General features: G+C 57.8%; 1 protein-coding gene across 1 annotated transcript; it reads right to left on the reverse strand.

Moving 5' to 3' along the window:
* Positions 1 to 1344: 1344 nt before the first annotated feature.
* PLOD1 (procollagen-lysine,2-oxoglutarate 5-dioxygenase 1) lies at positions 1345 to 27771 on the reverse strand. The gene is given in 21 exon segments (XM_032301721.1): positions 1345 to 2194; positions 3460 to 3585; positions 4235 to 4381; positions 5914 to 6018; positions 6523 to 6588; positions 7174 to 7287; positions 7904 to 8045; positions 8320 to 8445; positions 8857 to 8961; positions 9976 to 10025; positions 10028 to 10099; positions 11550 to 11681; positions 12257 to 12358; positions 13238 to 13335; positions 15159 to 15222; positions 15706 to 15818; positions 16879 to 17029; positions 17031 to 17043; positions 17372 to 17505; positions 18536 to 18627; positions 27399 to 27771. Coding segments are annotated over 21 exon segments (2184 nt in total). The 5' UTR covers positions 27475 to 27771; the 3' UTR covers positions 1345 to 2038.
* Positions 27772 to 27866: the final 95 nt, after the last annotated feature.

Below are 27866 nucleotides of genomic sequence, written 5' to 3' on the forward strand. Positions count from 1 at the left end.
ATTAGGCATGGTGGCTTCTGGGGAGAACACTGTAGCCAGGATTGAATGGGAAAGGGATTAAGATTTGTACTACATGAATTCACCCTAGAGCATGTAAAAAAGACCAAACACTTAAAATTATCTTTAGATCACATGCAAAACCCCAGAATGTCTTTTGAAGCTGTAAGGTCCAGCCCTGCCAAGCCTGGGAAAACCGGCTTGTACAAGCTGACCCCCACCACCGCCCACGCCCTGCCAACCTGCATTCTCTGATCTCATCTGTGTCTTGTTGGCTTCAGCCACCGGGGCCAGAGAGTCTCTGCTCCTGGGAACCTCTTCCCCTTTCAAGACCCTGCATAAATAGCATCTGCCCACCAGGCTTCTGTCTTTGCGCTCCTGACATTTGGGGCAGGTTAATTCCTTGGGGGAGGGTCTGTCTTGTGCCCCGTAGGGTGGTTATGGGCATCCTGGCTTCTACCCATGGGTGACAGCTGCCCCCCTTTCCCGGGTGTCACAACCAAAAATGACTTCAGACATTGCCAAATATCCCCCAGTGAAGGAAATCGCCCTCAACTGAGAAGCACAGTGTCCCAGAAGACCCAGAAGCTTCCCGCTGCTCTCTGTGGTTCTTCCGGCCACTGAGACACTTACCACACTGGGTCACCATGGACCGTGTTGCAATTCGGATTTCTGGCCCCACTGCTGACTGCAGGGTACCTTGGGGGGAAGGGACCAGACGTCCAGCGACATCACAGTCAAACCCCTCTCCTTTACCACTTACTTCTGTGACCCTGCTGGGCTTCCCCACGCCTACAGTTCCTCATCTATAAAAACAAAATGACAGGGGTGCCTGGGTGGCTCAGTGCGTTAAGCATCTGCCTTCGGCTCAGGGGCTCAACATCGAGCCCCGTGTTGAGCTCTCTGCTTGGCAGGGAGCCTGCTTCTCCCTCTCCTTCCCACCTGATGGAGAAGGGAGATGTTGGCCCTCATGATTAATGAACACCCCGAAATGTTATCAGCGCTATAGGCAGAGTCTGTCCCAGGCATGCTGGGGGCCACCAGGAGCTCTGTGTTCTCCAAGATTCCTGTTTGGCAGGAAGGCTGGTCAGAAAAGGCTTCAGGGAGGAGGGAATACTTGCTGATCTTGAGAGATGAGGAGTAAGCCCCAGCAGCCCATGCCCGGCTCGCAGGCAAGGCTTTCTGGAATACACAGACGATTCAGGGATCACAAACCACTGTATTTGGGAAACACAAGCCACCAAGTCTGCTGACATGGCCTTTCTGGCCAGCCAGGGGGCTCTTAGATATCTCCCTACAGACACTCGCCCTAACACGCCCACACTCATCCACACAAGCATCTCCCACTCCGTGGTGTGAATGACCTTTAATAGAAACTCTCCTGTTTCTGACCGTCCATCCCTCCCTCTGGAGGCGTCCAGGACAGGGTGATGTGCTGCTGTGTGTGGACGTCTCACTCCCCCCGCCACCCCTACGTTGAGGATGAAGCTGTGGCATCAACACCTTTCCCGTCTCCCAGGAGATTTTCTGAGTCCTCGTCTCCAGGGAACGAGGCTCTGCTCCCACGATAGGAGCGGATGAGGAAGGGGCTTCAACAGTCCGAGGGAGCAGGGAGGGAGCTTGAGTCTGATCTGAGTCTCTGTGTCTGCCCAGAAGCTTGGAGCAGAAGTCCTGGGGCTGTCTTCTCGCCCTTAGAGCGTCTCTGGGCAGCTGGCTAAGTCCTTGCTCTGCTCAAGTCCAGGCCACAGAAGAAGCCAAGGAAGAGGGCTGGGTTTTTTCAGGAAGCCAGGAGGGAAAAGGACAAGTTGCTACAAAGCAATGAACACAAACAGTGTCTCCCTGGGCTGGGTCCAGAGCCGCAGGAATGCCCCAGCCGAGGAGGTGGGCTCTGCCTCTGGCTCGTGGCCGAGTCTGTCCGACGATGGCTCCAAGAGCAATGGAGATCAAGAGCCTGGAGGCCGGGACCCCGAGGCCCCAGAGTGCTGCTGGGCAGTGGTTGTTGGCAAAGAGGAAGAGGTCCGAGGCGACCTGGCCTGGCTGATTAGGGATCCACGAAGGACACGGCGATGTAGCGGGTGCCTCTGGTGGTGGGGAGCCCCTCATGGTAGTGTGTGAGTCGCCCGGGGTGCATGAGGGTCCAGCCCTTCCGTGGGGCTCGGATGGAGCAGTTGTAACGCAGGAAGCGACAACCCCCGCCCTAGAGGACGGGAGGGGTCAGAGGAGGCTGGGCTCTTCCCCCACCCCCATGCCAGATTCTCCCTGAGGTCCCCTTGGGACACCTTGTGAAGTCACGGCCACAGCTGCCTGAGGAAGACACTCAGCCAAGACAGAGGGAGCCAGACCCCCTGCCTGGGAGTCAGGCAGCCCTGGCCAAATGCCAGATACGTGCTGGCTTAACCAACTTTCTGCCCCACCCAAGCCTCAGTTTCCCCTTCTGGGAAATGGGTATTAACCTCACAGGGTCATGAGAGTTCAGTGAGACGAGTAAAAGCTTAGCAACGGCGTTCTCAGCCGCCACACTGTGGACGTTTGGGGCCAGAAAAAATTTTTTTTTTTTTTTTAAATCGGGCCAAAAAAACCACATGACATAAGCTTTACCAACGTAAACATTCTGAAGAGTGCGGTTCGGTGGTACTAAGTACACGCGAACTGCTGTGCAACCTTCACCACCAGGAGCAAGGGCATTCTCCCTTAGTGGCGGGCTGTCCTGGGCGCCCCAGCCTCTACTTGCCGTCAGCACCACCGCCACAATCGTGACAACCAAGAATGTCTTCAGATATAGCCAATGTCCCCGGGGGCTGGGGGACAAAACTGTCCCCTAGGATAACCCCCGTTTACATGGTGAACTCTCAAGAAAATGAGAGGAGTTTGTATGGGTGTCCTTCGCTGCGGCCAGCCCAGGACTGAGTCCCCGAAACACAGCAGCTTATGGCACGAGTAAAGGAATGAATGAATGGCCCTCAGCTGACCACGCCTTGAGGCCCCCAGAACTGTCCCCTCTCCACACCCCCCTCCTGATTTCCCCAGCTCTCCTCTAGCCACAGGCCTGAGCCCCACACCGGGCTGACCCCATCCCTCCCCAAGGAGCCTTCTTACTCCCAAGAATGATGGATATTCTACACTCTGCATCACCGATGGCTCTCAGGCCTTGAGTGCTTATTGGGTGTCCACATAAGCTCTCCCCTGGATGAGCTCACAGAAATCTCACAGCATTTCTACGGAGGGCGCCCCACTAAGGGTCCCATCTAAGATGGGGGGAAACGGAGAGCCCAAGACACACGCCTGAGGCCACGGAGCTGGCGAGAGCGGGGCAGGCGCGGCCCCAGGGACCTCCGACTCCTGTGTCCCCGCTCCGCTCCTTCCCTATAGCACGGGGACCTCCTCTTTCTCTTCGGTTCTCCGGCCCCGGCTCCCCTGGGCCCTGCCCCCGAGCCCTCCTCCACCACCCGGTAAGCCGCCCACCTCGTAATCCACGCCGACCCGGTTCAGGGCGATGTTGATGGTGAAGGTGGAGGCGTCGTGGTGCGGCATGAGTGAGGGCTGCTCGTCTGGCTTGTAGCGGACGACAAAGGCCAGGTCGAACTGGGCCTGCGTCGAGGGAAAGAGAACCGGCTAGAGAGGGGCTGACCGAGAGCAGAAGAGGCTGGGGTGCACAGAAGGGACCCCTCATCCGGTCTTGCGGGGACACTGGCTCCCAGGGGGCCGATCTGTTTCACACAGTGCTCCCCAGAGCCCGGCCCAGGAAAGGACAGAAGGAAGGAAAGGCGAGGGAGAAGGAGAGAAGGGGAAGGAAGCAGGGCAGAAGGAGTGAACCAAATCCTTGCCAGCCTTCGTGGCAACCAGGCAGGCTGCCAATTCCTTGAGGCCAGGGCCCAGGCAGTGGGAGCAGGTGTCGTCTGTTAGGGAGGGCAAAAGCCAAAGGGGCGGTCAACAGATTCTCGGCGGGAAGCTGGGAGAGGAATGGGTGCCCTAGCTTGCCAGCAGAGGCGTCACAGAGGAATTTAAGGACACAGAGGAGGGGTCCTAGGGGTGAGGTCAGAGGTCAGAGGCAAGGTGGGCTGGTCCTACCCTGGACCCTTCCAGAGGCCCCCCCTGACCCCAACCATGGGAGGAGACTGCACTCCCACCTGGAGACCAAATGCCCAGGCCTCTCCCGCAAGCTGGGGCTGCTCTCTCTCCTCCCCGCAAGCCAGTCCAGCCCTGCCCCCATCCCGGCCACCTCCCCCCGGGCGCCCACCCTGGTGTAGTAGCCGGGGTAGAGCTTCTCCGTCATGGGGGCGATGTACTCCACCAGGAACTTGTGCCACTCCCGCTCAAAGTTGATCTGGTTCATGTGGATGTCGATGGTCGGCACGTTCTCGTAGCCGCCCTGGATGCGGTTGTCCTGGAAACGACCCAGGGGAGCGTGGTTAGCGGAAATCAGAGATGGCCGCCTGGTGTGCGGCTGTCTGACCCCCACCCCCCGACCTGTGAATGCGATGGGAAAAGGTCAGGGTACAGGGTCAAGGGAGGGCGCTCTGCAGAGAGAACTGAGGTCACTAGTCTGCTGACTGTGGGTTAATCAACAAGGGAGGATGTTTAAAAGGAGATCTCGAAGACAGAGAATGTCCTCCTGGCTGGAGGAAGCAGGGCCATGAATTCTTCCCCAGGAGCTCGGAGTAGGACCTGGAGCCTCAGAGGAGACCCAAGTCCTGGCTGACATCTCGACGAGATGAGACCTCGTGAGACCCTGAGCGGAGGACCCGGCTAAACCACCGGGGACTCCCAACCACAGAAACCCCTGGAGGATTCCTGGGTGTTGTTTGAAGCCACGAGGCTCTGTAGGGATTTGTGACACCACAGAGGAAACCAGTTCAGAGGGCCCCGGGTTAGCTCGGGCACTGGAGTCCCAGCGCTGACCGGGTCCCTGGAGCATGAGGGCCAGCCAGACCCCAGAAAGCCTGGACTATCCCAGTTACTGGCTTTTAGAGTTTAGCTCAGCCACCAAAGCATGTGGCTTAGGCTGGGAACCGGAACCACAGGGTGGTCCAGCTGCCAGGTCAAAGGTAAGTCAGGCTCTGAGCTGCACAGGCCCAGAGGGTCATGTGCCTTTAAAAGTGCTCCCTAGGGACGCCTGGGTGGCTCAGTCCCTTAAGCATCTGCCTTCAGCTCGGGTCATGATCCCAGGGTCCTGGGTCAGGCTCCCTGCTCAGCAGAGCTTGCTTCTCCCTCTGCCTGCTACTCCCCCTGCTGGTGCGTGCTCTCTCTCTTTGTCAAATAAATAAATAAAATCTTAAAAATAAATAAAAGTGCTCCCTGAACTTGGGGCTCCTGGGTGGCTCAGTCAGTTGAGTGTCCGACTTGATTTCAGTTCAGGTCATGATCTCAGGGTCATGGGATCGAACCCTGCATCATGGAGTGGAGCCTACTTAAGGGTCTCTCTCCCTCTCCTTCTGCCATCCCTTCCTCTCCCTTAAATAAAAAAACGTTCCCTGAACTTTCCAAGATGAGTGCAGGTACCGGATTCCTCCTCTGGGGAACGCACAGCCTCTCGGCCCGACATGCCACTTGCTTCTGCTGTCTGGCGAGCGTGGCACTCATGTTCCTAATTCTTCCTCATCCCACTTTTGCTCAGTCCCCTCCCATGACTCACCCAAGCTGGGGAAGGAAGCTACGTCATTCTAATAACGAACCAGAAGCTGGAAATCTAGCAATTCCAGAGTAAGACGGCTCCAGGTCACCACGGCTCGTGGTCATGGCAGCATGGGCTGGACCCACACTCCACCCCATTTCTCAATGTTCGCCTACTCTTAAGTGCTGGAACCACCCGTCTGAAGAGCCAGAGAGGCTGGCTGGCTCGCCAGGGCAAGAGCCCAGAGGGCAGGTGTTGGCGGAGGGGCGGCCTCCCAGCACCCCCAGCCCAGGCACTGTGCCCACCTTGTTATCTCCCAGAGACCACTGGCCGTAGTGCTCCATCTCCTCCACCAGCTCGTCACAGGCCGCCTCCGTGAAGATGGGGAACCAGTAGACGTCTGGGCAAGGCTGGGGAGGGCGGGGACTCAGTGACAGGGGTCTAGAGGGGTCCCGCTGCACCTTCCCCTGCCCCCACAGGCAAGGACCCTCATGCAGCCCAGGCCCTTCCTCATGCCCTTGTCTGCCAGCTGCTAAGGGGGGAAGGAAGCAGAGCTCAGGGCTCGCCCTTCTCAGCCGGGGTCACAGAGCTTCTGGTGCAGGGCCAGGAAAGGAACATGCACAGTTTCTCGCTACTGGCCCCTGGTCCCTAGCTGAGACCACATTTGGGGACGTTTTTTCTCTTTCTCACCGGGGCCAGAGGAGAAACTCAAGGTTACCAAGGCCTCTGCAGACTCCAGCTGGGAAGGGCCAACAGAAGGAAGGGCCATCCTATGACCCACTCCATCGCCCAAGCATTGCTGGGGCCCAGAAAGGTGACGGGGCAGCTAGTTTCCTCCCTCTGCCCTTCCTCCCTCTCGGCAAGTGCAGGGTAGAGATCCAGGACCTTTGTTCCCAGAGGTGCCCGGTCCTTACCGTCTCTACCAGCTTCCCTGCCAGGGCCTTGGTGTAGTTCTCGTGGATGTACTTCTCTTTCCAGTCCTGGGGGGGGTGGGGAGCGGGGGCAGTTGGGATCCTCAGGCCTGGCCTGGGCCAGCTGGGGCTCACCCCTTGCCCAAATCCAGGGGACACAGCAAGAGGCGGTTCCTCCCCCCAGGCCCCCTGCAATATGGGTGAATGTGTGCCCGCAGGAGCTGGTGTCTGCACGTGTACCCACATGCGTGTGCAGGTGTGCGTGTCTGTGCGTGCACCCACGTCAGCCACAAGCTCGCAACGCCTAAGAATGTTGTCAGCACTTTCTCCTCCTCTGATCTTCACAACACCCTCAGAAATGAGTGAGGCTGGGGTAGTATACCCATTTTAGAGCTAAGAGAACCGAGGCCCCAAAGACGGAGAGGCTCAAGGGATGGTCCAACGACGGAGGTCTGACTCCCGATCCTCTCTTCTCCACTAGGTGGCGCTGTCGCTCAAGAGCCCTCCCACAGCCCAACCAGTCCCTGGGGCGGAGGAAAGCTGGTGCCCCACGGGGTCCACAGCCTTTCTCAGGCTAAGCAGGAGCATCCCCGGCAACAGGCTCACGGGGGTCCTCTTCTTCTCCCTCCCCTGCCCGTCCAGCTAGGGCCTCACCTCGGGGTTGCTGAACACCTCCCAGAGGTCATTGTGAAGGTGTGTGGTCTGGTAGTTGTCCAGGGAGAGCAGGTGGCCAAAGGTGTGCCGGTTGGTCAGGAACATGAACACATCCTGGGGAGAACAGGCCAGATGGAAGAGACACCCCCACCCCCACAGTCCCACGCGCAGCCCAGGAGAGGCTCGGCGGCAGCCTCCTCTGCCCGTTAAGTTGGAGATGAGGGAACCAAGTGCGGGTCACCCCATCTCATCTCCCCAGCACCCAGCCCAGGCCTGACACAGGATACAATCAAGAAGGGCTTCCTGGAGGACCGAATGGGAATGAAAGGATGAATGTATGAAAGCAAAGGATGGTGTCTGCTCCTGACGTTTTGGGCATGGGGAAAAACATCATTATGCTGTCACTCTTTTAAAAAAATAACCACAAAAACCTCCTGGGTGGGGCACAGGAGGAGGGCAAGGGTGTCTCCCAGGCACACTGCTTGGGTATATTTAGGTGGAAGTTTAGGGGTTTTCTGGCTCTGTTGAAAATGTACATAAAACAGGGGTGCGGAAACTGGGTCCACTGAAGTGATCCCCACGGACCCCAAGGACCAGCCTTCATGCCTGCTGCTCCAAGCGCCCCCCCCACCAGGCCCCGCCATCTCAGAAACTCCAGGGCATAAGGTAGCAGACACAGACCACCTTCTCCATCAACAGGGCCTCCTCGGAGTGCCCAGCCCAGGCCGACCTGCTGACGGATATTGGCACAGAAGGCCATGTCGGGGTCCAGCTTCCTGTGGTGGAACAGGTCTGTCTGCTGCAGCTCAGCCCGCAGGGCACTGCCCTTGATCAGGTAGATGTTCGAGATGTATGGCACGTTCCAGACGCCACTAAGGGTGAGAGAAGAAGGTGGAAGGCGGCCGCAGGCTGGTCACGGGCTGGGGGCCAGGGCCCGGGGAGAGGGGGAAGTCACAGGCTGGAGGGCGCCGCGGTGCTGATTCGGGCACACGGGCCCAGGATAATTGTCAGGAAGTCCTTCCGTGTGTCTGACTACAGTCTTCCTTGCTTTGGGGCCAGCAGGAATTTGAGGGCAACAAGGCCGGGACTATGGTGGGGGGGTCGTGGACAGACGGATGAGGGGGTTCTCTTCCTGCAGGTACTTACACACGCCGGCCCTGCACAATGTCCACGTAGTCCTCGGAGCGGGCATAGTAGCCATCCGCACTCAGCGCGCCCCAGAAGTTTGACCACAGCCTCCCGTGGCGGGTCATCAGGGGGGCGATGACGTTCCTGAGAAAGAGAGCGCGTCAGCGGGGTTCCCCCGGCCCACTGGGAGTCCGGGGCAGATCTAACTGGATGTGGGGAGGGACAGGGCGAGGGCCTTTCAACCTGCAAGCACCCCCTGGGGCAGGGCCAAGAGCGGGGAGGTGGGGGTTGGCCCAGCTGGGGACCCCACTGCCTCCAACAGGACCGCCAGGGGCAGAGGGAGGAAGGGGCGGTGTGGCTTGTAGCAGGGAGAAGGGAACATTCTGGAGCAAGACGAGGGTGCCAGGCTGGGGCAGGCCCGGGGTAGGAGGCGAGGCCAAGGTCAAGGTGGAGAAGGCAGGACAGCGGGGTGGGCCCGGAGCGGGAGCAGGAGCTCGGAGTTCGGGGGGGCCTGCCTGCCGACTGCCCAGGCCTACCGCAGCCTCCCTTGCTCACTTGTTCTGCTCGATCAGCAGACGCAAGGTTTTCGGCTCAGTCAGAGCCACGTCGGCGTCCACACTGAAGTAATAGGTGCAGCTCCGGTCTTGCCGGCACAGGTCCCTGCGGGTTGGGGACCTGGGGTCAGCAGGGCTGGGGCTCGGGCGCCAGGGTCCCAGAGAGCCCCGGAGCCGGGCTCTCCAGGCCTGTCCCTGTCCATGACCGCAGGGAACCAGCCCCAGGTATTTAAAGGGGTTGGGCCAGCCCCGGTGCAGGCTCAGACCCAGACCCCGGGCAGCCAGGCTCTCAAAGCGAGAGCTTACTCAGCATCCAGAGCTCACTCAGCGACTGGTATCAGGTGCCCTAAAAACGCTCGTACTGTGGAGAGCATGGCCCCCAGCTTCCTACACTACACGGGGTTGTGGGTACACTGGTCCTGCCCTTCTGAAGTGCGGCTTGGTGACCTGGCCCGAAAGCCTTATGAATATATGTTCTTTTCATTTATCTGGCCCAGGGCTCAGCAGACTGGAGTCCATGGTCCAAATCCAGCACCTGCCTGGTATGGCACAGCTCGTAAGCTAAGGACTGTTTCACAGTTTTAACTGGTTGGGGGAAAAAATTTCTAAAAGTGATATAAACACCATATGAAATTCAAATTTCAGGGTCCATAAATAAAACTCTGTTGGCGCGCAGTCACGCCCAGCAGGCTACAGCCATAGGGCCAAAGCACACAGATTTACTACCTAGTCCTTTCCGGGAAAGTTCACCAGCCACGGTCAACAGAGGACTTGTTTGTTTGTTCGAATGATTGGGGAAAAATCAGAGATGGTCTCTGTCAGCTTCTTCATCTACTTCTGGCCCTTCGGTTCTTCCTCTTTCTTCAGATTTCCTTCCTGCACCCAAAGGACACTGCTCGGCCCCACCCAGAAGCCCCGAGGTGGGTAGGGCAGAGACCATTTCCCCATTTGACAGACGGGGACACTGAGGCCCAGAGAGGGGCAGGAACTTGCCAGAAAGCACACACAGGCTTCTGAACACCTGTCTCCTGGCCCTGATGCTCCTGACACCATGCCCCCCACCCTCCCACCCCCACTACCGTCAGCAGAGACAACTGTGATGCTCTGGTCCCCAACTCACGCGCCCATGTTCCTGGCGTCGGCGTTGGCCATCCGAAACCTCGGGCCCCACCAGTTTCCACAGACGGGTACTCGTCGCCATGCTCTGCCAGGAACTGCTCCACTTGAACCTTGTGGTGTGGTTCCTGGGGTGGGGGATGGGAGGGAGAGAATGGGGACATAGGTTCCACCCCCCCCCACCCAGGACCACAGCACCCTCTGCGACTGCAGGCCACTCCCCTTCGTTCCCCGCACACTCTTGCTGGCCATTGGCTTTCCTACCTCAGACCTTTGCCCATGCCAGGCCTTCTGCCTGGAATGCCCTTCCCCAGCCATCCTTGACCATCCTCCCTGACCAGGCCTGGCCCACCAGCCTCTTAAAAGCCTCTGTCACTAGGACAGCCCTCCTGATCCCACAGGCCCCATATCCAGAGTCATTTTTTCTGGTCTGGAGTACGGCCCAGGGATCTGCTTCATTGCAAAACGCTCCAGGTGATCCTTGGACCACCCTGGAAAAACAACAGTCCACACCAGGGGCCCCTTGCCTGGGAAAGCAGAAAGAACAGGACGTTTAGAACCAAACCCAGGATTTAGAGTGCAGCCCGGCTCTGCTAGGGTCAGCTGTGTGACCTTGGGCCAGCCACCTCCCCCATCTCGGCTCTCACTTCCTCCCTTGTGAAATGGAAGGGCGATTGCGCCTTCCTCGCGGGGTCACCGTCAGGAGCCGACAAGTCAGACAGGGGACACAGAAAGGCCCAGAGACGGCCTGTGACGACTGTCTTCTTCCACGCCAAGTCACAAAGTCGGAATTCATGGCTGCGCTGTTTCACATCTCCAGGGAAGCTGGGAGCCTCCCAAGGGCCGGGCCCACACCCTCCTCCTCTTTCCACGGGGCACAGCTGAATGAACGTCCGTGGCCCAGGCAGACCCGAGCGTGGGGCCACGCGGCCCTGGGCATGGGGTGCAGACTGTCAGGGCTGAGAGGTCTCAGAAAGGGCTGACACTAGGTGGGGCAGCTGAAGGACATTTAAGACAAGGAGCCTTGACAACCGCGAGGACGGGAGAGTGTATCTGGCTTCCCAGTTATGGAAACTGGGATAAGCAAAAGCAGAGCTGGGACCTGATCCAGCTAAGAAGAGGAGAGGGAGGGAGCTGGGAATACTGAGCCCGGGCCTGCTCCCCACAAAGCAGCAGGCCTCAGAGCTCTCCCCGATTCCCCAGAAGGTACGCAGGGCAGGAGAACCCATCTGTCACCGAATCCTATCAGGAGGACCTGAATGAGGCAGGGAGAGAAACCAGGCCCACGTTGACAGCTAGGAGTGCCTAGTGTGTGCCTCCCCCGTGGCAGGGGCCTCTGCGTCCCATGTGCCCACTCGTGGAACCCCAGCAGCAAATCCACGTGGTCAGCACACTTCTATCCCGATTTAAGGGATGAGAAAACTGAAGCACAGAAAGATTGAGGACTGTACCCAAGGTCACACCCGTACCCAGCCGGGCCGCCTCCATCTGGCCCAGATGCTGCTGCTGTAACTAGTCCCGGAGATGTCCAAGGCCACCCCGTGAGGTAGGTCTGTACGCCAGCCACCTGCTACTCACGTGATTGTGGATGAAAAGCCGCATCTGTTTCCGGGGGTAGTGGAGGCGCAGAAGCCGCTGGAAGAACAGGGATAGGAAGGGCGTGGGCTGTTCGATGAACACGCCGACCAGGACCGTGGGCAGAGCTTCATCCTGCGTGGGGGTGGGGGGGCAGTGTGAAGGGCTGGCCATGTCCAGCCACCGGGCCACGGCTGAGCCCCTACGGTGGCCCAAGGGACCCAGGGCCCGAGGCAGAGGTGTGCAGACTTAGCAGGAAAGGGGACCTGGGCCAGGCAGCTCCAAGCAGCCACGTGCAGGCAGGCAGAGGCAGGGCCCGGTGGGGAAGCAGGAGGAGAAAGTCCCAGCTGGGCAGAGCTTGCATAGACTTGGAGCCAGGCCGAGCTGATGGCCTGCTGTCAGAGGGCCTGGCTGGCAGGGGTTGGAAGTGAGCTATAAATGAGGAAGTGAGGTCCGTAAGACGAGAGGGGGCGCTGTAGGAGAGGAATCGGGCGAAGGAACCAGAACTTTGGTGTGGCTGGGGCAGGGTAGGAGCTGGAGCCCTAAGTAATCTGAGAAGGCTTCCAGGAGGAGGTGCCCGGGGGAAGAGGAAGATGGGAACCCCAGACGGGAAGGTGATCCTTTTACCTCCCACCAAAGACAATAACCTCTTCCAGAATCTCATCTTCCCCATCCAAGGAGACCGAGCCCCTTATGCCTGGCGGCCATACCCCAATCCCCCTGAGGCTTCGCAGGCTCTCATCACACACGGCGCAGCCTGTCTCGAAGGTCCAGAAGCGTGGGATGTAGTTGCCCAGGTAGTTCAGCTGCAGCTGTGGGGAAATAGGGGGTCTGAGACGTGGGGTCCGGGGCCCGGCCCACCCGTCTGTACCTACTGAGTCACATGCCCCTCAGCCCCTGGGGTACCTGCACCCCAGCCCTCTAAGGGGGCAGGAATGTGACTTTCCTTGGGGCAGGTTTTGGAGAGAATGTTCCGTCCCCCTGGAGATCACCAAAGCTGCTCCAAGGGCAGAGTGGGGCTTGGTGTGCTGCCACACCTTTGTCTCTGGATCTGCTAGGAGCGTGTAAAATGCAGATCGCTGCCGCCTCCCACACCAGAGAGTCCCACTGAGCAGCTCTGGGGTGGGGTCAGGAAATCTGCTTTCACACTCGCCCCATTCTCTCCTGGCTACGTGACTCTGACACACTGAGGGGAGGGGAGGGGGCCAAGGACCACACTTGAAGCAATTTGCTGTGAGCCAGGCCCGGCTCCCCAGGGCCCATGAGGTCTGGCTCTCACCCCAGCCCCTTCTGACCCCAAGAGCACAGGAACTAGTCTGTCCTGCTCATGACTGACTCTGCCTTATGTTCTGGTGCAGACACTCTGTAAATGTTTATTGCCTGAAGAAACAAGTCTGCCCTGAAGAACGGGGTACGGATGACTCAGGTGGCCCAGCTGAGGCGCTAATGGGGACAGTGACCTCTTCTGTGTCTTGTGGTTGGGCAGGGATGAATATCACTGACCACCACAGCAAGGACACAAGGCACCACGCTGAACTCAGACGTGAGGACAGAAGCAGTGACGTAGCAACAGGGCCTTGGGGTCGGTGGGGAGGTGGCCCTGACCCCAAGGAGAAGCCATGGGATCATGGTGAAAACAGGCCTCTGGCCCCTCTCTCGCTCTCTACCCATGGGCTGCGGCCTCCCCCTACCTTGGTGGGCCCATTGCCGTGAATCAGGACTGGGAGGGTGTCGTAGGCAAGGTTTCTCGCTCTCACGTGGCCCATCTCGAACTTGAGCACGACCTCATCTGGGGGTCAGAAAGCACAGACACATCCAGCATCAGGCCCAGAGGCTAAGCTCAAATCCTGGCTCCTGCCAGGGCATGTTCCAGGCCACCAACACCACCTCTTTGAGCCTCGAGTTTCCTTGTCTGTGAAATGGGGTTAAGAGTAGGAGGAGTCCAGGACGCCTGGGTGGCTCAGTTGGTTAAGCAGCTGCCTTCAGCTCAGGTCATGATCCCAGCATCCTGGGATCGAGTCCCGCATCGGGCTCCTTGCTCGGCGGGGAGCCTGCTTCTCCCTCTGCCTCTGCCTGCCATTCTGTCTGCCTGTGCTCGCTCTCTCCCCCTCTCTCTCTGATAAATAAATAAAATCTTAAAAAAAAAAAAAAAAAAGAGTGGGAGGAGTCCGTGTTGGGTAGGCACTTAGGACCCTGCCTGGCACATGGAGTCCACAGCAACTGCCGGAATTTACTGTGATGACTTCTTGGAGCCGGAGGTAGGGGAGGGGACAAAGCGAAGACCTGAGACATCCCAGCTCCAGCTCCAGCTCAGAGAAAAGCCCCAGGACAGGGCCTGGGGTGTGCAGAGCAGCACTGAGAATATGCCAGCCCAAGCGGAAGCCCTGGGCAGGATGGGGGACAGATCCTGTCCTGGTGGAGAGGATTCCTCCGGCAGGGTCCTAGCCCCTTTGCTCTGACCCCGTTAGACAGCAGGAGGAAGCTGCCTGTCTGATAGTTATAAATGCAGAGGGGCCCGTCATCAGAGGCCTGGAAGGTACCAGGGAGGCAGGCCCTCTGTGTGGGTGATCACGTGAGGGGGACCCTCTGTGCAAGCTCTTGGCTTCCCCAAAAGATGTTCTGGACCCGGCTTCTTAATGTAGGTCCACGCACTCCCAGAAGCCACAGACAAAGGGTGTGGCTGTGTCTGCACCTTCCCGAGAAAGGAGTCTTAGTACTGATTGGATTCTCAAAAACCAAGACTCCATTTACCCCATAAAATCACCAATTAGTGGGGCGCCTGGGTGGCTCAGTGGGTTAAAGCCTCTGCCTTCAGCTCAGGTCATGATCCCAGGGACCGGGGATCGAGCCCTGCATCGGGCTCTCTGCTCAGCAGGGAGCCTGCTTCCTCCTCTCTCTCTCTCTGCCTGCTTCTCTGCCTGCTTGTGATCTCTGTCAAATAAATAAATAAAATCTTAAAAAAAAAAAAATCACCAATTAGCTATTGGGTCTAACTATTCCTTTTTAAAGACGGAAAAATGAGGCCTAAGGGTGTGTGTGCGTGTGTGTGTGTGTGTGTGTGAGAGAGAGAGAGAGAGAGAGAGAGAGAGAGACTTGCCCGAGGTCACCCAGGAAGGCAGGCAAAGGACTGTTGTCACCAGCCATGGATTTGGGGCCAGCCCCAGGGGGTTTCTGTTTTTAAGGACCAGGCAGCCTCTCTGCTTGGTCATCTATCACCCTCCTGTCCGCTCAGTCCCTGTGCGTGCCCAGGAAGCCTTCGCCTGGGACGGGGGAGGGCAGGGAAGGAGGGGAACCCGATCACCTGTAAGAACCAGAGCCCCAGGACAGGGGGCAGGTACCGGCGGTGCGCATTGCCCAGCTGCTCCCAGGCGGAGCGCTTGTCCCCTGCCCGGGTGTCCCGCAGGCTCTCACACGGACTTCTTGGTCCTCTTTTCTCCACCTCTAGAGACCCACAGCTCTGCCCCAGGGCATCCATCCAGGTGGCCTCTGGGCCTCCCAGCACAATGGCCACAGGAAAACCAACCCATCCTCCTCATCGGGCTCAAGCCCTGGAATCCTTATCTCCTTCCTAACATCCCTCTCAGGATCCCCCTCCCCGTGGGGGCTGCTCACCCAGGGCTCCATCCAGGTTCTGGAAGATACGGCAGCGGTGGTCCAGGGTGATGTTGATCCGTTCCTGCAGGAAAGAGGAGACCAGGCTGCAGCAGGGACAGGCGCTGGCGAGGGATGGGGCCCCATCACGCTCAGCGTGGGGAGCCTGCCCGCCCACGTCTGCCACTTCCTCTCCCCACACCTACTCTGCCCTGTCACACTGGGGTGGCTGGCCACCCTAGGAGCTACTGGTCCAGTGGCTCTACTCGCAGAGAACCAGGGACTTTCCAAGTTGGAAGGCATCTAAGGAAAATAACTAATCCAAGTACAACCACCAGGATGACAACAAATGCTTGTTTTTTGCTTTACTGTCATTCGCTAAGTACTATACATACATTAATTTAATCCACACAACATCCTGACGGGAAAGTACCACCATCAATACATTTTACAGATTTAAAAAATATAGCACAGAGAGGTCAGATAACTTGTCTAAGGTCACACAGCTAGTATCTGCCTAAGCTGGCATCCAAACTCCAGGAGCCTGGCCCCGCACACCGGCCCTTACCCTCTTCTCTGGGTCCAAGAAGATCTTGGTGTAAAAGAGCTGGTCGCTGTCACTGTCCTGGCCTTCCCACTCGGCCACCAGTTTGCTGAGGTTGGGGGCATAACCGATGAAGCCTGCGGGTTGGTGGGCGACACGCAGAGACAGACACTTAGCTTCCAGCCTCCAAGTCAGGAGCCTCTTCGCAGCATCCACTTTCATTCACCTCCCCCTCCTTCTCTTAGGAGCCCTCCTGGATTGAGTGGAGGTAGTGTCTCCAGGCTGAAAGCACCCTGCTAACCAATGCCACTGGGTGACAGGTTCCCACTGAACTCACGGAGAAAGATCACAGGTACCCACTAACCTGCACCAGCTCAGGTGCTGGGTACCACACAGGTAGGTGGCGAATGAATGGATCAGACCAGGAGTCCCTGGAGAGCAGAGCTGGCGGGGCAGAGGGCTAGGAGCCGCTCTTCTAGTTATCTGGGAAACTTGGCCCAGAGAAGGGCAGAGGCTGGGCCAAGGTCACACAGTGCATGGCGGCTTAGAGGAAAAAGCCCACACAGCATCCTGGCTACAGTGCAGATTGGTGAGGATAGAAGAGAAGAGGGAGAAGGGGACAGACAGGCAGAGGGAGTACACGCCAGCCCTGGCCAGGACCAGACCGTGTAGGCAGTGCTAACTCTCTAACTCTCCCAGCCAAGGGGGAAACGTGGCCGCTGGGGGGCCGGTGGAGGTAGGGGAAGGGAGGAGGGGGCGAAGCCTCTTCCGGGGCCGGACAGAGGAATCCGGCCTAAAATACAGATTTTATTTCCCATGCAGCAAAAAGCCATGGACTTGTGTGAATTTGTGCTGCTGGTTGGAGAATGGCCCGGAAGGGGCGAGGGGAGAGGCTGCGGAGCAGGGAGACCACCGCAAATGACCAGGAGCCAAGTGAGAAGGGGGCCGTGCGGGTGGACGGGAGGGTGCAGCCCAGAGGTCTTTCAGAGTGGGAGGGGCATGACTGGCCCCCCCCAGACTGAGGGGCGGGGGAGGAGCCAAGGGAGGACATTCAGGGGTGACTGCGGTTTTGCCCTGTGCTGAAGGGTGGCTGTCCACAAGATGAGGCCGATGGCAGGGGGCCACCCTAACGGCAGCGGAGGGACCCCTCTGGAGCCCGCCCAGCCCCGCCACGCTCTCCGCACCCAGGCTCCTCACCTCCAGAGCCCAGGAACCTCTTGCCGTCGGACACGGCTGGGTACTTGGCCTCCAGCCTGCGGTCCGGGTAGATGAGCTCCTCGGCTGAAAAGACCACCTGACTCCTGGCTTGCCGGAACTTCTTCAGCAGCTCTCGAGGCCCGGAGGCAAAACACCACGTCGTAGCTGTGGGCCAGAGCCCAGGGGAGGCAGGAGCAGGACAGAGGTGAGCAGGGGCTCACGAGGGTACCTCCTCCCATGTCACCCCTGGGATATCGATCTGCCCCATTGTCCCCGGCCTGGCCTGCAGGGTTCCCACCTCCCTGGGCAGACCCCCGGCCCATCTTCTCACCACCAATGGAAATGGTCTTTTCTGGGCTCAGGGATCCCATAAAACTATAGGCAACCTTAGCTAGAGTGATCCCCCCCACTCCCTTATCCTGCAAGGGCCTCATTCTAGAATATTCCATCTCTCTGCCGAGGGGCCCTGCCCAGGAGGCCCCCCGCCATCCACCTGTCTGTGAAGAGAATGACCAGGTTCTCCTTGTCTGCATGCTTCTCCAGGGCTTTCTTCAGCAGCCGAACCTTCAGCCCTCCGCCAGCCGACGACCCCTTCTCCCCACTCCAGTCCTCCCCCAGGCCCAACGCCTGTAGAGAAAGGCCCCTTAACACGGGCTTTTGGAGAAGAACTATTTTGCCAGCCAAAATTCCACTCCCACTGGGACAGTGACCATCTTTGCCTGTGTCTGCCCAGGACCTCCTCCTTCACCAATAACGAAACCATTCTACAACGTATGTGAGGCTGACTGGCCTTGGGGGGGGGAGTCATGTGACCACACCTGACCAATCAGAGTGTCCCATCCTTCCCAGGACCCTGGGTTTCAGCACGTGACCTAAGCATGGCCTCAGAGTCTTCCCTGGGACTGTTCTGTTCAAACTAAGGAAAATCTGTCTAGTTCTGCTCAGGTTAAGAAGCGGGGCATGTGGGTCTGTGGCTGGTGGTCACCTTGCCACCATGCAGAGAAAACGGGTCTGCTAATGAAGACCAATGGGACCTAGAAGATGGAAAGAACGAAGCCCTTACCATGCAGCTTGAACCCCTAGATCCAACTATGCCTGAAGCAACCCTCTGCTTCAACCTCATTCATATGAACTAATCCATTTTCCTTCTGGCTTAATGCCATTCGATTGCAAGCTGTATAGGCAGTAGCATGGTCTGCCTTGCCCACCATCTGATCCCCCGTGCCTGACAGGAGACACTTGACACACTCTGCTGAACAGAGGAACATCTTCCGGCAGGGCTAAGCCCCACACACTGCACACAGAGGACACCAAGGGGACTGGGCATCGGCCTGTGTTTCTTTAGAGCAGCTTTTACAACACTATGGGCCATTCCTAAAATCACCTGGGGTTGGGGGGGCTGGTGGAAATGCTGGTTCCAAGGCCCTGCCTTCTAAACCAGCCACACACTTCCCCCACTCTGCCACCTCCGGCATCTCCCACGCTTTGACTGTGTTCTCCCCCTCCTGCTCTTCCTAACTTGTCCTCATCTTAAGAGCTTCCAGAAGCCTTCCCTGTGGCCCCCATCCATTTGGGAAGGGCAAAAGCTCCGCTCCTAGACTCTCCCACCACCCCCTGGCTGTCCTGCACCCTCCACCCTGCCCGGAGAGCCTCTCACCTGGATCTTGTAGTTGAAGAACTGACCCGAGCGCTTGAAGCGCCGGAACCCCTCCGTCTCCCTTGTGGCCACCGTCAGGACTAACAGGTTGTCTAGGGACAGAGAAGGGCATGGTGAATGGCACTGGAGAAGGAGAGGCGACAGGCGGGAGCAGGTCCTTGTCCCCAGATGTGGCAAATCCTGGCAGGATGTGTCCCTGTGTCCACCCGTTATAGACAAGGGCCCATGCCCCAAGTAGGAAGAACATGTTGAAGGTCTGCACTTGGGTCTCCCGACTCTCCTCCTGAGTTCCATCCCCCTGGGAACTGATCGGCATGACAGGAGTTGTCCAGAGCACGGGTGTCTGCACCTTGCACTGTGGGGCTGGGTCTTCCTGGATTTAGGGGACTCTGGCCTTGCGCAGGGGTGGAGGCAAAGATTCACCCTGAATGCTGGACACCAGGAGGACCTCTCTGGTCAGCGCTGGCCAGACACCCAGGCATGGCCACTGCTCTCCGTGCCTATGCCCAGGGCACACACTGTTCATCTAACCCAACAGTCTTTCGTGCTGAACTTCACTCGGCCACCACGGGAGAACCTATGAATGGACCCTGAGTGGGAAGTGATTCAAAATCCCTAGCTTTTTGGGCACCTGGGTGGCTCAGTCAATTAAGCATCTGCCTCTGGTTCAGGTCATGATCCCAGGATCCTGAGATCAAGCCCTGTGTCAGGCTCCCTGCTCAGTGGGGAGTCTGCTTCTCCCTCTCCCTCTGCCTGCCACTGCCCTGCTCATGCTCTCACTCTCTCAAATAAATAAAATCTTTAAAAGAAAGAAAGAAAGAAAGAGGAAAAGAAAGAACGGAATCCTTAGCTCTGACCACACCAGCTGTAGTACCTTTTTAACAAGAGACCTCTTTTGGGTTCTGTAGTGTAGCTTCACATTTGCAATGGAACCTGCTGGAAACAACACCCCAGACAGCATCTCCAGGAGCCCTGGGAAAGTCCCTTCCCAATCACAGTTTGAGGCTGGGTTATCTAAGGAACAAAGGCTCCAGAGCTGGCCTGCCTGGTCAGAATCCAAGCTTTGCTCCTTACCAGTTCTGTGACCTTAACAAGTTCTTGATTTCTCAGGGCCTCATTTTCTTCTTTGTCAAACAGGGACGGTAATAGTACAGTAGGAGCATCTGGCTGGCTCGATCGGTCAGCACATGATTCTTGATATTGGGGTTACAAGCTCAAGCCCTGTGTAGGGCACAGAGACTACTTAAAAAGAAAACAAAACCCAACAGTACAGCAGTCCCCCCTTTATCTGTGGAAGATGCAGTTCAAGACCCCCAGTGGATGCCTGAAAACACAGAGAGTGCCAGACCCCTTATATACTGTGTGTTTTCCTGAATGTACCTATCTAGGATATAGTTTAATTGTAAGTCAGGCTCAGTAAGAGATTAGCAACATAAAACAGAACAATAACAATATACTGTAATAAACATTCTATCAATGTGACCTCTCTCTCAAATGACCTTACTGCACTGAGCTCTCCTCTCTTGTAATGGCGTGAGATATAAAAACCCTACATGACAAGGGGCACCTGGGCGGTTCAGTCCATTAAGTGTCTGCGTTAGGGTCAGGTCATGATCTCGGGGTCCTGGGATTGAGCCTAGCACTGGGCTCCCTGCTCAGCAGGGAGCCTGCTTCTTCCTCTCCTTCTGCCTCTCCCCCAGCTTGTGCTCGCTCTCTCAAAAACCCACCCAACCAACCAACCACACTACAGGACAAGAGGAGAGAAGTGTAGCTCTGTGACACAGTCAGGCTGTACTGACAGATCCTCAGAAGGAGGATCATCTGCTCGCCCGTGGATAACAGAGACCCCTGTACCTACTTCAAGGACTGATCAGGGAGAGGCAAACATCTTGCTCTGGCATTCAAGATCCTCCCTGATGGGCCCTCTAGGTCCCAGGGCCAGTGACAGTGACACCCCTTTCCTGCCACCACCTCTATGAAGCCTTCTCAGATTTCTCCTGACCTTTCCTGCCCTTAGAGGTAGAACCCCCTCCCCTCCTTTGTAGCACTCATTACTGTTTCCCTGAAGTCTAGGACATAATGCTTTTCTGGGTGAACAGACCCAGCAGGTGACCAACCAGTAAGGCCTTCTTGTGCACCCGGGCTCTGTGAAAGCAAGAGGAGCCCGGGCTCAGAGAACAAAGGGGTCCCGCCGGGTGGAGCTGGCTGAGCTGGCAGAGCCGGGCAGGCTGCTGGCCCCAGAGCAAGGGGCGGCCCAGCAGTTTGGGCAGGAATCCACTGGAAGTGCCCCCAAGGATCTGGGGAGGGAAGGGTGGATTCACTAGGCAGGTGTGGAGAGGGGAGGCCTCACCACCTGACCGTGGGGACCAGGAAAGTGGGGTGCTGCTCCCACTGGAGGAAAGTCTCCCCCAATTCTGGCTTGGATGGTTAAGTGAGGAGAGGCGAGTTGCCAGCTCTGAGGCCCTCCTGTCCTTGGCAGGGGCTGCTGGGGACAGGGAAAGTGTCACATTTCATGGATGGAAAAAGCCAGCGTGTGTGTCTGTGTAAGGGGCTGGATGGGGCTCCCGCAGTCAGGCTGCAGGGGGAGGCCCGAGGGGATGCAGTGGACGTCTTGAGGCTCCTTTGCTGAGTTCCCTCTACCAAATCGTGCTACCAAATGGCTAACCTTTACCGAACACCTTCGGCTTGGTTCTAAGCCCTTTATTGGTCCTAACCCCCTCCTCCTGGTGAGCAGCTTGCCCAAGGGAGCCAGGAAGTGGCAACACCAGGATGTGGACACAGAAGCCTAGACCCAGAGTCCCCCTTAATCCCTGCACACACTGCCCAGGCCCGGGACAGTGACCAGCTCTCTATCTCTCCATCTGTAGAAACCCTCACTGTGGTGGAGGAGAGAGCCCCAGGCCGTGCCGGACAGCCCCCTCCAACCCAACAACTCAGTCTGCCTCTTCTGTTTTCCTGGATGCTGCCATGTGTCCCTCCCAGAACCTTCACAAATCTAGTGCCTGCCTCCCTGGCCAAGGACGCGACCAGGTGACCCAGTTCAGAGATCCCAAGCCTGCTGAGAGACGCTGTGAACTCCAGACTCCTAGGCCCCAGGACCAGAGGGCCGAGATGGGCCCAGAAGTCCGGATTTATCCCACATCTCCTGGGTGATTTCTGAGGGTCAGCCACATTTGGAAACCTCTGATCCAGCCCATCTCCTGGTCCTGACTGTGGGCCTGGGGGTGAGTCACAGCAAAACTCCAGGAAGGCCCCTCCCCCAAGGGATCCTGGCATTACCTCTCAGCACGGCCCACCCCCCCACAAAAGCTGCCGCACTGAACCCAGCCTTTACTCCATTCCTGTTCCCGCCTGCACAACTCACTCCTCCTCCTAAAGAAGCCTTAGTCCTCCCACCTAAGAGGGTTCCCCTCTCTCCACATCCTCTCCAACATCTGCTATTTCTTGTCTTGTCAATTTTTGCCATCCTGACTGGTGTAAGGTGGTACCCCAGTGTGGTTTTGATCTGAATTTCCCTGATGGCTAATGATGTAGAACATTTGTTCATGGGTCTGTAAGCCATTTGTAGGTCTTCTCTGGAGAAGTGTCTGTTCATGTCTTCTGCCCATTTCTGACTTGATTATTTGTTTTTCTGAGTGTTGAGTCTGAGAAATTCTTTATAGATCTTGGAAATCAGCCCTTTGTAGTGTCATTTGCAAATATCTTCCTCCATTCCACAGGTTGTCTCTTTGCTTTGTTGACTGTTTCTTTGGAAAACTGTGTGGATGTTCCTCAAAAAGTTAAAAATAAAGCTACCTTATGATCCAGCAACTGCACTACTGGATATTTACTCCAAAGACACAGATGTAGTGAAAAGAAGGGCCATGTGCACCCCAATGTTCATAGCAGCAATGTCCATGATAGCCAAACTGTGGAAAGAGCTGAGATGCCCTTCAACAGACAAATGGATAAAGATGTGGTCCATACACACAAGGGAGTATTACTCAGCCATCAGAAAGGAGGAATACTCAACATTTGCATCAACATGGATGGGACTGGAGGAGATTATGCTGAGTGAAATAGATCAGAGAAAGACCATTATCATATGGTGTCACTTACTTGTGGAACATAAGGAGTAGCATGGAGGACATTAGGAACAGGAAGGGAAAAATGAAGGGGGGGAAATCAGAGCTTAAGATGAACTATGAGACTGTGGACTCTGGGAAACAAACTGAGGGTTGGCGGGGGGATGGGTGAGCCAGGTGATGGGCATTAAGGAGGGCATGAATCGCACGGAGCCCTGGGTGTTATCCGCAAACGATGAATCATGGAACACTGCATCAAAACGAATGACGTACTGGGTGGTGACTAACACAGCATGGTAAAAAAAAAAATATTAAAAAAGAGGGGCGCCTGGGTGGCTCAGTGGGTTAAACCTCTGCCTTCAGCTCAGGTCATGGTCTCAGGGTCCTGGGATCGAGCCCCTCATCGGGCTCTCTGCTCAGCAGGAAGCCTGCTTCCCCCTCTCTCTCTCTGCCTGCCTCTCTGCCTCTGATCTCTCTCGCTCTGCCAAATACATAAATAAAATCTTTAAAAAAAAAAAAAAAAAGAAAGAAAAGAAAAAGAGGCTGTAGTCCTTCCTCCATGAAGCCCTCCATCCTGCTCCTCCCCTTATCTGGTGCGGCGCTGGCGTGCCCAGCAGGTGAGACACCAGTACAAACCTGCCCCATCTCCCTTTGCTGGGCCAGACTCGCGTCTTCATGTCCTTGGCCTCCCGCCCCCACCCCGTGGCTGGGACTGAGTGTGAGCCTGGACGTCTGGTGTGTGCTGTCTGGCCTTAGGGAGCACGTTGGGAAGGTGATTCTAGAAAGCACAGCCATCGGCTGAGCCCTTAGGAGACATCACGCGCTACACGAAGTGTGCTGCGTTCACCATCACCTTAACGATCCACATCCCATGTTGCGGGCGGCACTTCTATTCCCCCTTGTGCCTGTGAGGAAACTGAGGCACAGAGAGATGAAATACCCTGCCAGAGGTCACAGAGGCTTGAAGTGAGAGGTGAATGAGCTGGAATTCCAGAGGCCCGTGTTCTCGGCCTCACCGTTTTCCTGGCCGACATTCTAGAATGCTGCAGACCGAATCCAGCACGTCCAGCCACTTTCGCTCAGGCATCCCCAGTGTGGCCGGACACTCAGCTCCCGTCCCGTGGCGGGGCACCCACCCAGAGCACAGGGGCACACCACGTGGTGACACTGAGGAGGGTCCGGTTCCAAGCACCAGGCCCGGCCGCCCTGCATTCTGGCTGGTCCGGCAGGCCCGCCTGGGGCTCAAGCCCGGGTCTGTGTGAGGCCTGACACCCAGGGCTCCAGGCCTGCTTTCCCGGACAGACAAGCTGTGCTCCAGGATCAGCAGAGGTGAGCGGGAGGGAGCAGGGCAGAGTCGCCGACAGATTGCTGGGTGAGTAACTTAGCCTCTCTGAGCCTGTCTCCTCCTCTGTAAAACGGGGTCCCTAGCAACCCCAGTACCTTCCTCCAGAGACCTTCCCAAGGACCGAAAGAGCTAATGTCTGTGAAGTGCGTGGCACAGGACCTGCCCATGGGGGCCGCACAGGTTCTTGTCATAGGGACCCTTCCCGGAGAGAAGGCCAGCTGCCGCCCTCGGGGTCCCAGATCCAGAAAAGCTGCCTTCCTTCCAGAGGGCAAGATGATGGGGAGAGGGGCGCCTGGGTGGCTCAGTGGGTTAGGCCGCTGCCTTCGGCTCAGGTCATGATCTCAGGGTCCTGGGATCGAGTCCCGCATCGGGCTCTCTGCTCAGCAGGGAGCCTGCTTCCCTCTCTCTCTCTCTGCCTGCCTCTCCGACTACTTGTGATTTCTCTCTGTCAAATTAATAAATAAAATCTTTAAAAAAAAAAAAAAAGAAAAAGAATGATGGGGAGAGGCTGTGCCCAGGGCCCTGGCGGGGCGGGGTTTAGGAAGACACCTCTCTGGGGTCCAAAGATGAGGCTGAGAACCCAGGCCTGGGTCGCTTTGCTACAGCTGATGCCCCCTCCTCCCCAAGAGGGGCCAGCCCACGCAAGGCAGAGGAAGGCTCTCCAGGCACCATCAGAAGCCGGAAGCCGGGGCTGCTCTCTGCGGCAGGAGAATGAATGAAGCTCCTCCCCCATCCTCTGGGCTCACCCCAGGCTTGAACAGAAGCCATAAAGCAGGTGTGGCAGAATGTCAGGAGATGGGGATTCCCAGTGCCCAGGAGCCAAGTGTGATTCTCCTGGGTCTGGCGCCCCACTCGTGTCAGTCTCCTGAGGTCTCCTCAGACACTCCGCCGCCAACACACACACACACACACACACACACACACACACACACACAGCTGGGCCTTCCTGACTCCTGGGATTTTTCCATTCCCTGCATGGAACAGTATGACCCACAACCCCCGCCCACGCCCTATTGACCTCCTGGAGCCTCAGAACAGCAGCCACTAGGCTCCAGCTGGTCCTTCCCTCTGCATGGCCAAACCTAGGCCCTCAGGGCAGGCAGGGAACAGTAATCAGCCAGAAGCCTCTACAAGAGGGAGAGAAAGGACCAGGGGGCATCTGACCTCTCTCCTGCTCCCAACCTCTATGAAAATTTGCTTGTTTGGATGTTGTTTTGCTGACAGCCTTTTTCTGTCCCCCACAGTGGGCTGGGGACACCCCCCACCCCGCATAGGTCAATGTCCCCTTTCCCAAGTGCAGGGCATTCTGGAAGAGGAGGATTGTATCTCCCCCATAAGATTGGGCATCTACTGAGGAGAGGAGCTCTGAGTCCTCCCCTAAAATTGGGAGCTCCCTAAAGTGAAAACTCCATCTTCCTCTCCATGTGCCAAACCCATGTGTGTTCGGGTACGGGGTGGACAAGCCGCCAGGAACACCATTCCTGAGCCTGCCCCATTCCTCCCCAAGAGGCCTCAGCCCACACCCCTCAGCAGCTGCCCCATCCCAGCCCCCTGGTACTGACCAGGCATCCTGGCCCAACCAGGGGACGGAGGAGCTGGCCTCTCTGGCGGCTGCTGGAGCGTCCCTGCCTCCGGACCCCTGTCAGTGGGCCTGCAGGACAAACCACCCTCCCACTCTGTCCCAGCCAGCAGGCTAAAGTTGAACAGATTCCTCCAGACAGCATCTCCAGGCAACAGGGGCCACGAGCAGCGGGTCGGAGTCCCAGTGAACGACTCTACCTCCAACCACCTACAGCAACCGGAGACCAGGTATTTAACCTTTGGGGCCTCAGTCTTGCTATCCGCAAAACGGGGCTAATGATTCCTTACTTATCAAAAGGGTCTGAATGGAGTAGGAGAAGCAAAGGGCCTCCACTTGACAGTGGCTTGATATCAGCTCCATGTCTGGCCTCCCCTTACTTCTTGTCCATCAATCTACTATCTACGTAGTATCTGCCAGGTGCTCTACCTGGACCATCTCGATGATACACGGAATCCTGCGCTCTCAGTGGCGGCTACCTTCCGTGAACTCTGTCCCCTCCCATCACCTGCTGCTGGGGTCACCTGAAGCCCCATCACTGATTTGGTCCCTCTGACTCTGGGGGCTTCGCTGGGGGCAGCGGGAGTTTTCTCTCTTGGAATGGGCTGGGGGAGGACAAAGCACACATCGGCAGAAGCAAAGCAAAGAGACGCCCGGGATACAAAGGCTATTCTAGGGCTCCAGTCTCCTGACCAGTGAGTACCCAGGCCACAGGCCTTTTGCACACACCACCAGCCCAGCGCTGTGCTCAGCACCTGCCTCACTGGATTTTTTTTTACCTGATTCACTACTCTGCTGGAATACTCCAGAAAACCAGGCAGTGCTGTGTCCAAGACAAAAAAAAAGGCCTGTATAGGCTAGGCATAGAGCTGAACCCTCACCAGCAGGCCTCATCCCATACAATCCTGGCTAGAGCACTAGGACCCGGGTACCACTCCCCCCAGTTTGCAGGCTAGAACACCAAGCTTCATGGAAATTGGTCACCACGGGCTTTACCACTGGGAGATGCGTGGCCTTGGGCACAACCTGGCACAAAGAACGTACTCAGAAATGGCAGTTCCCACCCCGTCCCTGGTGAGGGTCTAACACAACACCCTCCTGCCGCCTCCAGCTCCTCTCAGAGGTTCAGCAGGCAACCCTGGAGGTGGGGAGGGGTGGGGTGGACAGAGGCACCCCCTCAGAACGGTGGGGCACACTCTGAAATCCAATCTGCTTTGGGGATGGATAAGGAACACGACTTGCGGAGTCCAGCAGATCCCGAACCAACCATTCCAAGACCGAACAACCCTAGGCAGTCAGTGCACCTGTCTGAGCCTTTTCCTGCTGTGCCCCCTGGAGGGAGTAAGACCCACCCGGCAGGGGTAATGCAGACCACATGCCTCTGCCATGGGGGACCCCATGCCATCCCCACCCCCATGGCTGGGATGCCTAGAGGCTCCCACGGAACCAGACACCGCTGAGCGTCAATCCTGGTTCCAAGGTCCGCACGTTGTGTGATCTTGGGCAAGTGAACGGACTCTGGAGCCTTAGTTTGCCCAGCTGGAAAAGGGGGGTAAAAGCAGAGCACACGGGAGGTGGAGATCACCCTTCACGGCTGCCTGACACATACACAGTAGCCACGGTCCTTACTACTGAGACAGCTCTAATCATTTGACCCTCTCCACGCCCCTCCCCTCCCGGCCGCGCGACGCGGGAGCCGCAGCCCCAACAGGGGAAGTGATTCGTCCAAGCGGCCAGCGAGTCAGTGGCCCAGGGACCGGAACCCGGATCCCCTCGGAAGCCCAGGCCTCCCGTGCAGACCGGCAGCACCCCAGACCAGCCCCCCCACCCCCCCACCCCCCCGGCCCCCGGCCCCGGCCAGGCCCGCGCCCTCACCCTCCGGCTTGGAGTCGCCCTTCGCTTCGGCCAGGAGCAGCCAGGCCAGCGGGGCCAAGAGCAGCAGCGGCCGCATGGCCGGGGTCTGGGGACGTCCGGCCGGCCCGGCGGCGCTCGCAGGCTGGAACTTTCGCGACGGGGCCGGCGGTCCGGCTGCCACGCACGGGGCCCGCCCCGGGGGCGGTGTCGCACCGCCCTCCACTCCCTCCCCGCCGCCGCCGCCGCCCCCCCGCCCGTGGGGAAGGGTTTTTCCCGCAGACTCGCCCGAACCCCGACCGCCCCGAGCTGGGGCGGCTCCCGGGTCCTTCCGCCGGCCGGTCCTCCGCCCCGCGCTTCTCCCGGGGCTTCTCCGCCGCTGGAAGTGGTGGGCGGGAGCTGGGGATGGGGGTGAGGTGGGGGAGAATGTCGGGGAGTTCAGAGGCGTCCACGTCCCTGGCGAGATCCTCCTGGCTCTGGAAATGCAGAAAG

Source organism: Mustela erminea, chromosome 10, assembly GCF_009829155.1.
Source record: "Mustela erminea isolate mMusErm1 chromosome 10, mMusErm1.Pri, whole genome shotgun sequence".
Classification (NCBI taxonomy): Eukaryota; Metazoa; Chordata; class Mammalia; order Carnivora; family Mustelidae; genus Mustela; species Mustela erminea.